A 15107-nucleotide genomic window follows, 5' to 3' on the forward strand; every position below is an offset into this window, starting at 1 on the left:
AGCAGACTAGCGCTAGCTGAAAAGATACTTTCAAATCAAATTTTATTTGTCACATGCACCGAATACAAAAAGGTATTCACCTTACAGTGAAATGTTTACAAGGCCTTAACCAGCAATGCAATTAAGAAAAAAAAGAAAAACAAATCAAAAAAGAGCAGCAGTAAAATAACAATAGCGAGGCTATATACAGGGGGTACTGGTACAGAGTCAATGTGCGGGGGCACCGGTTAGTCGAGGTAATATATACGTGGGTAGAGTTACTAAAGGGGGGCAATATGCAAGTAGTCTGGGTAGCCATTTGATTAGATGTTCAGTAGTCTTATGGCTTGAGGGTAGAAGCTGTTTTAGAAGCCTCTTGGACCTGGACTTGCCCTCTGGTACCACTTGCAGTGCGGTAGCGGAGAGAAAAGTCTATGACTAGGGTGGCTGGAGTCTGACCATTTTTAGGGCCTTCCTCTGACACCGCCTGGCATAGAGGTCCTGGATGGCAGGAAGCTTGGCCCCAGTGATGTACTGGGCTGTATGCACTACCCTCTGTAGTGCCTTGCGGTCGGAGGCCGAGCATTTGCCATACCAGGCAGTGATGCAATCCGTCAGGATGCTCTCGATGGTGCAGCTGCAGAACCTTTTGAGGATCTGAGGACCCATGCCAAATCTTTTTAGTCTCCTGAGGGGGAACAGGTGTTGTCGTGCCCTCTTCACCTTGGTGCCTTGGTGTGCTCGGACCATGTTAGTTTGTTGGTGATGTGGACACCAAGGAACTTGAAGCTCTCAACCTGCTCCAACTGCAGCCCCGTCGATGAGAATGGGGCGTGCTCGGTCCCTTTTTTCCTGTAGTCCACAATCCTCTCCTTTGTATTAATCACGTTGAGGGAGAGGTTGTTGTCCTGGCACTACACGGCCAGGTCTCTGACCTCCTCCTTATATGCGGTCTCATCGTTGTAGGTGATCAAACCTACCACTGTTGTGTCATCGGCAAACTTAATGATGGTGTTAAGAGTCGTGCCTGGCCGTGCAGTCATGAGTGAACAGGGAGTACAGGAGGGGGCTGAGCACGCACCCGAGGAGCCCCCGTGATAAGGATCTGTGTGGCGGATGTGTTGTTACGTACCCTTACCACCTGGGGGCAGCCTGTCAGGAAGTCCAGGATCCAGTAGCAGGTGTTTAGTCCCAGGGTCCTAAGCTTAGTGATGAGCTTTGAGGGTACAATGGTGTTGACCGCTGAGCTGTAGTCAATGAATTGCATTCTCACATAGGTGTTCCTTTTGTCCAGGTGTGAAAGTGCAGTGTGGAGTGCAATAGAGATTGTATCATCTCAAATCAAATCAAATTTTTATTTGTCACATACACATGGTTAGCAGATGTTAGTGCGAGTGTAGCGAAATGCTTGTGCTTCTAGTTCCGACAATGCAGTAATAACCAACAAGTAATCTAGCTAACAATTCCAAAACTACTACCTTATAGACACAAGTGTAAGGGGATAAAGAATATGTACATAAAGATATATGAATGAGTGATGGTACAGAGCGGCATAGGCAAGATACAGTAGATGGTATTGAGTGCAGTATATACATATGAGATGAGTATGTAAACAAAGTGGCATAGTTAGTGGCTAGTGATACATGTATTACATAAGGATGCAGTAGATGATATAGAGTACAGTATATACGTATACATATGAGATGAATAATGTAGGGTATGTAAACATTATATTAGGTAGCATTGTTTAAAGTGGCTAGTGATATATTTTACATAATTTCCCATCAATTCCCATTATTAAAGTGGCTGGAGTTGAGACAGTGTGTTGGCAGCAGCCACTCAATGTTAGTGGCTGTTTAACAGTCTGATGGTCTTAAGATAGAAGCTTTGATGCACCGGTACTGACCTCGCCTTCTGGATGATAGCGGGGTGAACAGGCAGTGGCTCGGGTGGTTGCTGTCCTTGATGATCTTTATGGCCTTCCTGTGACATCGGGTGGTGTAGGTGTCCTGGAGGGCAGGTAGTTTGCCCCCGGTGATGCGTTGTGCAGACCTCACTACCCTCTGGAGAGCCTTACGGTTGTGGGCGGAGCAGTTGCCGTACTAGGCGGTGATACAGCCCGACAGGATGCTCTCGATTGTGCATCTGTAGAAGTTTGTGAGTGCTTTTGGTGACAAGCCGAATTTCTTCAGCCTCCTGAGGTTGAAGAGGCGCTGCTGCGCTTACTTCACGATGCTGTCTGTGTGGGTGGACCAATTCAGTTTGTCTGTGATGTGTACGCCGAGGAACTTAACACCACACTCCGACGGCCCTCACCTCCTCCCTGTAGGCCGTCTCGTCGTTGTTGGTAATCAAGCCTACCACTGTTGTGTCGTCCGCAAACTTGATGATTGAGTTGGAGGCGTGCGTGGCCACGCAGTCGTGGGTGAACAGGGAGTACAGGAGAGGGCTCAGAACGCACCCTTGTGGGGCCCCAGTGTTTTTTATTTTACCTTTATTTTACTAGGCAAGTCAGTTAAGAACAAATTCTTATTTTCAATGACGGCCTAGGAACAGTGGGTTAACTGCCTGTTCAGGGCAGAACGACAGATTTGTACCTTGTCAGCTCGGGGATTCGAACTTGCAACCTCTCTGTTACTAGTCCAACGCTCTAACCACTAGACTACCCTGCCGCCCCAGGATCAGCGGGGTGGAGATGTTGTTGCCTACCCTCACCACCTGGGGGCGGCCCGTCAGGAAGTCCAGTACCCAGATGCACAGGGCGGGGTCGAGACCCAGGGTCTCGAGCTTGATGACGAGCTTGGAGGGCACTATGGTGTTAAATGCCGAGCTGTAGTCGATGAACAGCATTCTCACATAGGTATTCCTCTTGTCCAGATGGGTTAGGGCAGTGTGCAGTGTGGTTGAGATTGCATCGACTGTGGACCTATTTGGGCGGTAAGCAAATTGGAGTGGGTCTAGGGTGTCGGGTAGGGTGGAGGTGATATGGTCCTTGACTAGTCTCTCAAAGCACTTCATGATGACGGAAGTGAGTGCTACCGGGCGGTAGTCGTTTAGCTCAGTTACCTTAGCTTTCTTGGGAACAGGAACAATGGTGGCCCTCTTGAAGCATGTGGGAACAACAGACTGGGATAGGGATTGATTGAATATGTCCGTAAACACACCAGCCAGCTGGTCTGCGCATGCTCTGAGGGCGCGGCTGGGGATGCCGTCTGGGCCTGCAGCCTTGCGAGGGTTGACACGTTTAAATGTTTTCCTCACGTCGGCTGCAGTGAAGGAGAGTCCGCATGTTTTAGTTGCGGGCAGTGTCAGTGGCACTGTATTGTCCTCAAAGCGGGCAAAAAAGTTATTTAGTCTGCCTGGGAGCAAGACATCCTGGTCCGTGACAGTGCTGGTTTTCTTTTTGTAATCCGTGATTGACTGTAGACCCTGCAACATACCTCTTGTGTCTGAGCCGTTGAATTGAGATTATACTTTGTCTCTATACTGACGCTTAGCTTGTTTGATTGCCTTGCGGAGGGAATAGTTACACTGTTTGTATTCGGTCATGTTTCCAGTCACCTTGCCCTGATTAAAAGCAGTGGTTCGAGCTTTCAGTTTCACGCGAATGCTGCCATCAATCCACGGTTTCTGGTTTGGGAATGTTTAAATCGTTGCTATGGGAACGACATCTTCAACGCACGTTCTAATGAACTCGCACACCGAATCAGCGTATTCGTCAATGTTGTCATCTGACGCAATACGGAACATATCCCAGTCCACGTGATGGAAGCAGTCTTGGAGTGTGGAATCAGATTGGTCGGACCAGCGTTGAACAGACCTCAGCGCGGGAGCTTCTTGTTTTGGTTTCTGTCTGTAGGCAGGGATCAACAAAATGGAGTCGTGGTCAGCTTTTCCGAAAGGAGGGTGGGGCAGGGCCTTATATGCGTCGCGGAAGTTGGAATAACAATGATCCAAGGTTTTTCCCGCCCTGGTTGCGCAATCGATATGCTGATAAAATTTAGGGAGTCTTGTTTTCAGATTAGCCTTGTTAAAATCCCCAGCTACAATGAATGCAACCTCCGGATATATGGATTCCAGTTTGCAAAGAGTCAAATAAAGTTTGTTCAGAGCCATCGATGTGTCTGCTTGGGGGGGAATATATACGGCTGTGATTATAATCGAAGAGAATTCCCTTAGTAGATAATGCGGTCTACATTTGATTGTGAGGAATTCTAAATCAGGTGAACAGAAGGACTTGAGTTCCTGTATGTTGTTTTGGCCACACCACCTCCCGTTAACCATAAAGCATACGTCCCCGCCCCTCTTCTTACCAGAAAGATGTTTGTTTCTGTCGGCGCGATGCGTGGAGAAACCAGCTGGCTGCACCGTCTCTGATAGCGTCTCTCCAGTGAGCCATGTTTCCGTGAAGCAAAGAACGTTACAGTCTCTGATGTCCCTCTGGAATGCTACCCTTGCTCGGATTTCATCAACCTTGTTGTCAAGAGACTGGACATTGGCGAGGAGAATGCTAGGGAGTGGTGCACGATGTGCCCGTCTCTGGAGTCTGACCAGAAGACCGCTTCGTTTTCCCCTTTTTCGAAGCCGTTTTTTGGGGTCGCCGGCTGGGATCCATTCCGTTGTCCTGGGTGAAAGGCAGAACACAGGGTCCACTTCGCAAAAGTCATATTCTTGGTCGTACTGATGGTGAGTTGACGCTGCTCTTATGTTCAGTAGTTCTTCTCGACTGTATGTAATGAAACCTAAGATGACCTGGGGTACCAATGTGGCTCTGTTGGGACGGTATGCAAATTGCAGTGGGTTTAGGGTTTCTGGGATAATGGTGTTGATGTGAGCCATGACCAGCCTTTCTAAGCACTTCATGGCTACAGACATGAGTGCTACGGGTCGGTAGTCATTTAGGGAGGGCAGGGCAGCCACCACCAAAATCAGTACTCTTTAGCAATCATATGTGTAAGTTTGCCTTAGAACAGTGTTTCCCAACCCTGGTCCTCAAGTACCCCCAACATTACACATTTGTATTGTAACTCTGGACGAGCACACGTGATTCAACTTCTCAACTAATCATGAAGTTCTCAATGAGTTCAATTAGGTGTGTTTGTCAAGGGCTACAATGCAACTATGTTGGGGGTATTTGAGGACCAGGGTTGGTAAACACTGCCTTAGAATACCAGGTAAGGGGCTGCCACTGATAAGGTGCCACAATCTATCTGGTATTTTGGATCATAGGTCAAGACAATAGAAAACTGACCTGACAAAGACTACTAGTTTAAAGCTAATATGAAGACGACTTCATAGGTGTAGAGACGTGTATGACGCACCATTGATATACTACAGCCAATGAAATAAATATATTGAGGCACTCACTCCTGCTTGTTGCTGTGAAGCTCCTCTGTGGTGGTTTCCAGCTGCTTCCTCCACTGGCCTCCCTGGTCCCTGCAGCTCTCTAGCTCCTCCTCCAGGCAGAGCATGGCATCATTCACCCTCTGCCTCTCCTCCTCAATCTGCTGCTGGGACTAACACATAGCAGGGAGAGATCAGACATATGGTACACATACATGCAGCTGAAGTCAGAAGTTTACATACACCTTATCCAAATACATTTAAACTCAGTTTCCCACAATCTCTGACATTTAATCCTAGTCAAAATTCCCTGTCTTTGGTCAGTTACGATCACCACTTTATTTTAAAGTGAGAAATAAATTTAAAATAAAGAGAGAATGACTTATTTCAGCTTTTATTTCTTTCATCACATTCCCAGTGGGTCAGAATTTTACAAACACTCAATTAGTATTTGGTAGCATTGCCTATAAATTGTTTAACTTGGGTCAAATGTTTTGGGTAGACTTCCACAAGCTTCCCACAATAAGTTGGATGAATTTTGGTCCATTCCTCCTGACAGAGCTGGTGTAACTGAATTATGTTTATAGGCCTTGCTCGCACACGCTTTCAGTTCTGCCCACATATGTTCTATTGGATTGAAGTCAGGGCTTTGTGATGGCCACTCCAATACCTTTAATTTGTTGTCTTTAAGCCATTTTGCCACAACTTTGGAAGTATGCTTGGGGTCATTGTACATTTGGTAAGACCCATTTGATGTCTTGAGATGTTGCTTCAATATATCCACAATTTTCCTCCCTCAAGATGCTATCTATTTTGTTAAGTGCACCAGTCCCTCCTGCAGCAAAGCAACCCCACAACATGATGCTGCCACCCCCATGCTTCACGGTTGGGATGGTGTTCTTCGGCTTGCAAGCCTCATCCTTCTGACTTCCACTGTACATACAGTGCATTCGGAAAAGCATTCAGACCCCTTGACCTTTTCCACATGTTTTTACGTTACAGCCTAAAATGGATTAACTGTTTTAAATACTCTCTCGGAGCTCTACGAACAATTTCTTCGACCTCATGGCTTGGTTTTTGCTCTGACAGAGTCTCTTTCCAAATCATGTCCAAGCAATTGAATTAACCACAGGTGAACTCCAAGTTGAATAAACACCTCAAGGATTATCAATGGAAACAGGATGCGCCTGAGCTCAATTTAAGTTTCATAGCAAAAGGTCTGAATACTTATTCAAGTAAGGTTTCGTTTTTTTATTTGTAATACATTTGAAAAATGTCATTATGGGTCATTCTATGTAGATTGATGAGGATTTTTAAAATTTAAATTCAGTTTCCGTTTGTTTGGGAAAAAGGTCAAGGGGTCTGACTACTTTCCGAATGCACTGCACATACCACAGGAGGTTGGTGGCACCTTCATCGGGGAGGACGGGCTCGTGGGAATGTCTGGAGCAGCCAATGGAATAGTATAAAATACGTCGAACATTGTTTCATGTGTTTGATGCCATTCCATTTGCTCCGTTCCAGCAATTATTATGAGCCTTCCTCCCCTGATACATACAGACGGACACAAATAAACCAGTCCCTGTTTCTCAGGGACCTCCAACCAATGCATATACTGTGTTGTTCCATTTCAGCACTACCATACCAGATTTAACTAATGAAGGGGTAAATTAGGATTGGATGGCGAAACACTGAACATTTGACATATGAAGAGTTAATTTCCAAAACCCTATATCCACCAATTTCTCATGTGTTTTTTTCATCAGAAATTATTTCTTATGGGTACCTTCATGTGTGTGTAAATTATTACTGTTCAGTTTTTTTTATCCATTGTTTTTTTTGGGGCAAAACGTTATATATCCGTTGTTTAGCTGGAATGTGATGTTTGTATCCTGTATATTCACAGTGATATGTGGTTGTCTCACCTAGCCATCTTAAGATGAATGCACTTCATGTTTATTGCTCTGGATAAGAACATCTGCTAATGACTAACATTTCAAATGTAAATGTTTTACATACAGATCTCATATTACTGTATTGAATATTTATTATTATTATTTATTTTTTTAAATAGTGATGTCACAAATGTATACTTTGTACAGTTCATGAATTTCGTTGTTATATTTGACCGTGTAAAAACTAGCGTACTACTTATTTCTCTGAGAGCGAGGCGGATATGTCAAGTGATAGATTTGAAACAAATACATGTCTGTCATTGAACAACCCCATGCCATGCTTAGATCGTTTTTTCACTCACTAATCTCTCAACAGCTTTAAACAATAAAAGCTAATTTACCAAGATTTCTGAAAATGGATATATAGCATTTTGGAATGAAACTTCCACACAAACACAAACCAACGTATCCACCTGTGACACCTGTTCCATGGTGCTTCTCAGGGTTTCCATGTCCTGGCTGTACTGCTCCCTGAGGGCCTCCATCTCCTGGTCGTGGCTCCCCACCTCTTCCTTCAGCGCCCCCTTCAGGGCCGTCAGCGCTCTCTCCCTCTGACGCAGTACCTCCTCCTGACGCTGGCGCAACATTGCCGCCTCCGCCAGGTCCGCCTGCAACGACATCACATCCTGCAAGGGAGAGAGAGTGTGTAAATAGTACTGAATGGCTGCCGTTCCTCACCTTTTAGTTCATAAAATGCCCCCAAACAATGTAAAGCACTTTGAAGAGTGCAACATAAATGCAAGACATCATCATCATTGGGGCGGATGGTAGCCTAATGGTTAGTAACCGAAAGGGCCAGTAATCGAAAGGTTGCTAGATCGAATCCCCGAGCTGACAAGGTACAAATCTGTCGTTCTGCCCCTGAACAAGGCAGTTAACCCACTGTTCCTAGGCCATCATTGTAAATAAGAATGTTGTTAACTGGCTAGTTAAATAAAGGTTAAAAAATATATATATATATATTATATATATATATTTTTTTAAATCATCCTTGCCGTACCGTCTGCAGTGACATGGAGTCGGTTTGTGGTGTGTTCTCTGGCATTCCCCTCAGCTCCTCCTGAAGCTCAGCCAGCTGGTCTTCCTGTTGACGCACCCGAGACTCTGCCCCCTCTCTGGCCATCCGCAGCTGGGTCAACCTGATAGGGAAGACAGAAATCGATACCCCAATCAATATACTCATTAACATGTCAGTCAATTAGACAATCAATCCATCAACCGAACAATTAAAAGAAGCAGGAGATTAAATGGGCTTCTTAAAGGTGCAATCCATAGGTTGTCTATATTCTGACAACAAAATGTAGAATAAATACATACGGTGACTTTTGGGGGTCTTAACACACGTGCACTGCAAATGCACACAGATTCCAGACACAGATTAAACCTAGTCTATTTAAAAGTGCATTTTAGTCCAGGGCTAGGCCTAATCTGTGACAAGCAAAACCGGCCATAGGTGTGTGAAGCCTAGCTTACTCTTCTTGGGCCATCTGTAGTTCGGTTTTGTTGCGGTCCAGTTGTTCCTGAAGCTGGTGGTTCTCATTCAGACACTGCTCCAACTCCTTCTTCAGATTCTCATGAGACCCTTGTTTAGGAGGAACCTGTGAGGAGACAAGTCAATGTACATACAACTGCACCTACTATATATTGTACAGCATTCAGCGGTGTACTCAGGTAGCCTAGTGGTTAGTGCATTAGGCCAGTAACCGTTGTTGGATCAAATCCCCTGAGCTGACAAGGTAAAAATCTGTCGTTCTGTCTCTGAGCAAGGCAGTTAACCCACTGTTCCCGCCGAAGACGTGGATGTCGATTAAGGCAGCCCTCTGTACCTCTGATTCAGAGACTGACTAGGTATCCCCCTTTCAATCTATAATTCACTACCCCATCAGAAATGCATAGAAACCTGCATTCAACACTACATTGTTGGCAACAAATAAATTATTACAGATTGGCATCAATGTTACCGCCAAAGCGCAGTATCTACAATATACACCATCAAATAGTTCTAGGGGGTGTCATTCACAGGTTGGTGGCACCTTAATTGGTGAGCCCGTGCTTGTGGTAATGGCTGGAGCGGAATAAGTGGAATGGTATCAAACATGGTTTCTATGCGTTTCATGCATGGCACAGTCACGTGAAACTGTATAATGGCTCTGCGTCCCAAATAGCACCCTATAAAGTGCACTACTCTTGACCAGGGCCCACAGTAGGGTACCATGTAGGGAATAGGTTGGCATTTGGAACACAGACCGGATGTTGCTCCGTGACAATACAGATGAGGGTAAAGTTTTGCCCTGCGGAACTAACATTCCTCTGACAATTTCCTCTCACATATTATCAGTGATAGATTATGGTCTGTGCTGCAGAGATTATGCTCTCCTCAAGGCAACTGGCAAATCACTTTGTTTTGGTTTTATCTGTTTGTAAAGAGGGGTAATGTAATGTAGAGTTGAATTGACTATGAACTGGACAGTAGAAATAATATAATTTAGCCAATGGACAAGCCAGTTAGCTGCTAGCTATATCCTTGAGGGAAATCTATAAATAAATAGTACATTCAATACTGAATATCATACAAATTAGATAACAGGTGTTCCCTTCTGGCCGTAGGAGGCACGCACGCACACCACCTGCTTCAAGTAACCCAACACACCAGCTTGTGTTCCACCACACAGGTAGCAGAGAAACTCTATATATGTCTGCTATTTCACTGATATCAGTTTACCATTTAAACACTGCCATAGAGCCAGCCAAAACAATCTACTGATGTTCAGAGAGCACTTAAACACGGAGTTGAACCAACAATCATATCTAGTAGAGTGAAGAGAACACGTTATACTATATTTGTACTAGGATTGTCAAATCTCTGGCTGCCTATACTGTATGCTTAAGCAGAATTAAACTATTACTAATGGTATCCAAGCTATTAAGAAATGTTGATACACTACTCCATCGAACATCTCATTCCAAAATCATGGGCATTACTATGGAGTTGGTCCCCCCTTTGCTGCTAGAAAAAGCCTCCACTCTTCTGGGAAGACTTCCACTAGTTGTTGGAACAATCCTGTGGGGGTAAGGGGGGGGGGACTTGCTTCCATTCAGCCACAAGAGCATTAGTGAGGTTGTGCACCAATGTTGGGCAATTAGCCCTGGCTCGCAGTCGGCGTTCCAAATCATCCCAAAGGTGTTCAATGGGGTTGAGGTCAGGAATCTGTGCAGGCCAGTCAAGTTCTTCTACACCGATCTCAACAAACATTTTTGTATGGACCTTGCTTTGTGCACGGGGCATTGTCATGCTGAAACAGGAAAGGGCCTTCCACAAACTATTGCCAAGGTTGGAAGCACAGAATCGTCTAGAATGTTATTGTATGCTGTAGGATTAAGATTTCCCCTCACTGGAATTTAGGGGCCTAGCCCAAACCATGAAGAAACAACCCCAGACTATTATTCATCCTCCAAACTTTGCAGTGGGGCAGGTAGCGTTCTCCTGTCATCCGCCAAACCCAGGTTAGTCCGTCGGACTGCCAGATGGTGAAACTTGATTCACCACTCCACAGAACGCGTTTCCACTGCTCCAGAGTCCAATGCCAGCAAGCTTTACACCACTCCAGCCGACACTTGGCATTCAGATGTTGATCTTAGACTTGTGTGCGTGCGGCTGCTCGGCCATGGATACCCATTTAACGAGGGCCCTGACGAACAGTTCTTCTGCTGACGTTGCTTCCGGAGGCAGTTTGGAACTCGATAGTGAGTGTTGCAATTGAGGACAGACGATTTTACGCGCTTCAGCACCCTGCGGTCCCATTCTATGAGCTTGGCTGAGCCGCGAAGTGTTGCTCCTAGACATTTCCCCTTCACAATAACAGCACTTGCAGTTGACCGGGGCAGCTCTAACAGGGCAGAAATTTGACAAACTGACTTGTTGGAAAGGTGGCATCCTATGAAGGTACCAAGTTGAAAGCCACTGAGCTCTTCAGTAAGGCCATTCTACTGACAATGTTTGTCAAATGAGATTGCGTGATGGTGTGCTCGATTTTATACACCTGTCAACAAGGGGTATGGCTTAAATAGCAAAATCCACTAATTTGAAGTGGTGTCCATATACTTTGTATATAAAATGTATAGGTGTAGTATTTAGACCTAAACTGTGTTCGAAAACTCATACTAACCGCATTATTTAAGACATAAATTGTGTAGTATGCTTATTGGTCATAGTATGGATATAAAAGGGAAAGGGGGATACCTAGTCAGTTACACTCAGTTGAATGCATTGTTGTGCGTCTTCCGCATTTAACCCAACCCCTCTGAATCAGAGAGGTGCAGGAGGCTGCCTTAAATCTAAATCCACATCATCGGCATCTGGGTAACAGTGGGTTAACTGCCTTGCTTAGGGGCAGAACAACAGATTTTTACCTTGTCAGTCCGCGGATTCGATCCAGCAACCTTTCGGTTACTTGCCCAACACTCCTACCAGGCTACCTGCCACCCCAATTTAGTTAAGTATGCCAAAAGTTCATGGATGTCGTACTACATTCACCAAAATACAAAGTATACAAGCAGTAGACAGTATTTCCATGCTATCTACCAAGGGAATTCTCTTCGATTATAATCACAGCCGTATATATTCCCCCCCAAGCAGACACATCGATGGCTCTGAACGAACTATATTTGACTCTTTGCAAACTGGAATCCATTCATCCTGAGGCTGCATTCATTGTAGCTGGGGATTTTAACAAGGCTAATCTGAAAACAAGACTCCCTAAATTTTATCAGCATATCGATTGCGCAACCAGGGCTGGCAAAACCTTGGATCACTGCTATTCTAACTTCCGCGACGCATATAAGGCCCTGCCCCGCCCTCCTTTCGGAAAAGCTGACCACGAGTCCATTTTGTTGATCCCTGCCTACAGACAGAAACTAAAACAAGAAGCTCCCACGCTGAGGTCTGTTCAAAGCTGGTCCGACCAATCTGATTCCACACTCCAAGACTGCTTCCATCACGTGGACTGGGATATGTTTCTTATTGCGTAGTCAACAACATTAACGAATACGCTGATTCGGTGTGCGAGTTCATTAGAACGTGCGTTGAAGATGTCGTTCCCATAGCAACGATTAAAACATTCCCAAATCAGAAACCGTGGATTGATGGCAGCATTCGCGTGAAACTGAAAGCGCGAACCACTGCTTTTAAATCAGGGCAAGGTGACCGGAAACATGACCGAATACAAACAGTGTAGCTATTCCCTCCGCAAGGCAAACAAACAAGCTAAGCGTCAGTATAGAGACAAAGTATAATCTCAATTCAACGGCTCAGACACAAGAGGTATGTGGCAGGGTCTACAGTCAATCACGGATTACAAAAAGAAAACCAGCTCCGTCACGGACCAGGATGTCTTGCTCCCAGGCAGACTAAATAACTTTTTTGCCCGCTTTGAGGACAATACAGTGCCACTGACACAGCCTGCAACCAAAACATGCGGCCTCTCCTTCACTGCAGCAGAGGTGAGTAAAACATTTAAACGCGTTAACCCTCGCAAGGCTGCAGGCCTAGACAGCATCCCCAGCTGCGCCCTCAGAGCATGCGCAGACCAGCTGGCTGGTGTGTTTACGGACATATTCAATCAATCCCTATCCCAGTCTGCTGTTCCCACATGCTTCAAGAGGGCCACCATTGTTCCTGTTCCCAAGGAAGCTAAGGTAACTGAGCTAAACGACTACCGCCGCCCCGTAGCACTCACTTCCGTCATCATGAAGTGCTTTGAGAGAGACTAGTCAAGGACCATATCACCTCCACCCTACCTGACACCCTAGACCCACTCCAATTTGCTTACCGCCCAAATTGGTCCACAGACGATGCAATCTCAACCACTCTGCACACTGCCCTAACCCATCTGGACAAGAGGAATACCTATGTGAGAATGCTGTTCATCGACTACAGCTCGGCATTTAACACCATAGTGCCCTCCAAGCTCATCATCAAGCTCGAGACCCTGGGTCTCGACCCCGCCCTGTGCAACTGGGTACTGGACTTCCTGACGGGCCACCCCCAGGTGGTGAGGGTAGGCAACAACATCTCCACCCCGCTGATCATCAACACTGGGGCCCCACAAGGGTGCGTTCTGAGCCCTCTCCTGTACTCCCTGTTCACCCACGACTGCGTGGCCACGCACGCCTCCAACTCAATCATCAAGTACGCGGACGACACAACAGTGGTAGGCTTGATTACCAACAACGACGAGACGGCCTACAGGGAGGAGGTGAGGGCCCTCGGAGTGTGGTGTCAGGAAAATAACCTCACACTCAACGTCAACAAAACTAAGGAGATGATTGTGGACTTCAGGAAACAGCAGAGGGAACACCCCCCTATCCACAATGATGGAACAGTAGTGGAGAGGGTAGCAAGTTAAGTTCCTCGGCATACACATCACAGACAAACTGAATTGGTCCACCCACACAGACAGCATCGTGAAGAAGGCGCAGCAGCGCCTCTTCAACCTCAGGAGGCTGAAGAAATTCAGCTTGTCACCAAAAGCACTCACAAACTTCTACAGATGCACAATCGAGAGCATCCTGGCGGGCTGTATCACCGCCTGGTACGGCAACTGCTCCGCCCACAACCATAAGGCTCTCCAGAGGGTAGTGAGGTCTGCACAACGCATCACCGGGGGCAAACTGCCTGCCCTCCAGGACACCTACACCACCCGATGTTACAGGAAGGCCATAAAGATCATCAAGGACAACAACCACCCGAGCCACTGCCTGTTCACCCCGCTATCATCCAGAAGGCGAGGTCAGTACAGGTGCATCAAAGCTGGGACCGAGAGACTGAAAAACAGCTTCTATCTCAAGGCCATCAGATTGTTAAACAGCCACCACTAACATTGAGTGGCTGCTGCCAACACACTGACTCAACCCCAGCCACTTTAATAATGGGAATTGATGGGAAATGTAAAATATATCACTAGCCACTTTAAACAATGCTACCTAATATAATGTTTACATACCCTACATTATTCATCTCATATGTATACGTATATACTGTACTCTATATCATCTACTGCATCTTTATGTAATACATGTATCACTCGCCACTTGAACTATGCCACTTTGTTTACATACTCATCTCATATGTATATACTGTACTCGATACCATCTACTGTATCTTGCCTATGCCGCTCTGTACCATCACTCATTCATATATCTTTATGTACATATTCTTTATCCCCTTACACTTGTGTGTATAAATAAGACAGTAGTTTTGGAATTGTTAGTTAGATTACTTGTTGGTTATTACTGCATTGTCGGAACTAGAAGCACAAGCATTTCGCTACACTCGCATTAACATCTGCTAACCATGTGTATGTGACAAATCAAATTTGATATATTGATTGATTGATTTAGGGCCCATAATGAAATTCTTCAGAAAATGGGCAGGCTTCATAAGATTTTCAGATTTGAAGAACATTTTCGAAAATATGCAGCCTAAATCCGACAAGAGCGGCTACAAATTCTTACTTGAAATAATTATGACAAATGTTAAGCTATGTAATAAAGTAATGACTTTTCAATAAGTTATGTTGGCTGACAATTTGTAGGCTAAGCTCGCCTTACGAACCGCATATCATAACAGTACATACAAGCAACTGCTGTAAATGTTAGCGAGCTACCTAACGTTAGTTGGCTACTAAGACATGAAAATTGCCAGTATATTAACGATATGCTAACTACCAAACGTTTATTAACTTGATTATTCATGTCATTCTTAGCTGAGCTAAGTGGTATAGTTGTGCTTTCTCAATGGACATTGTTAATGAAGTCTTAAGATGTCTAGCT

The 15107-nt window shown here is 45.3% G+C and overlaps 1 protein-coding gene across 2 annotated transcripts in view; it reads right to left on the reverse strand.

Moving 5' to 3' along the window:
* cgnb (cingulin b) overlaps positions 1–15107 on the reverse strand; it is a 55481-nt gene that overhangs the window by 9156 nt on the left and 31218 nt on the right. For both annotated transcript variants that reach the window (XM_029657830.2, XM_029657829.2), the window contains exons 5-8: positions 8751–8875; positions 8278–8416; positions 7691–7903; positions 5347–5495 (exon numbers count right to left, since the gene is read on the reverse strand). In XM_029657830.2, the coding sequence (XP_029513690.1) occupies positions 5347–5495; positions 7691–7903; positions 8278–8416; positions 8751–8875 (626 nt within the window). The remainder of the gene's footprint in view (positions 1–5346; positions 5496–7690; positions 7904–8277; positions 8417–8750; positions 8876–15107) is intronic.

This window comes from Oncorhynchus nerka, linkage group LG4 (assembly GCF_034236695.1).
Source record: "Oncorhynchus nerka isolate Pitt River linkage group LG4, Oner_Uvic_2.0, whole genome shotgun sequence".
Lineage (NCBI taxonomy): Eukaryota > Metazoa > Chordata > Actinopteri > Salmoniformes > Salmonidae > Oncorhynchus > Oncorhynchus nerka.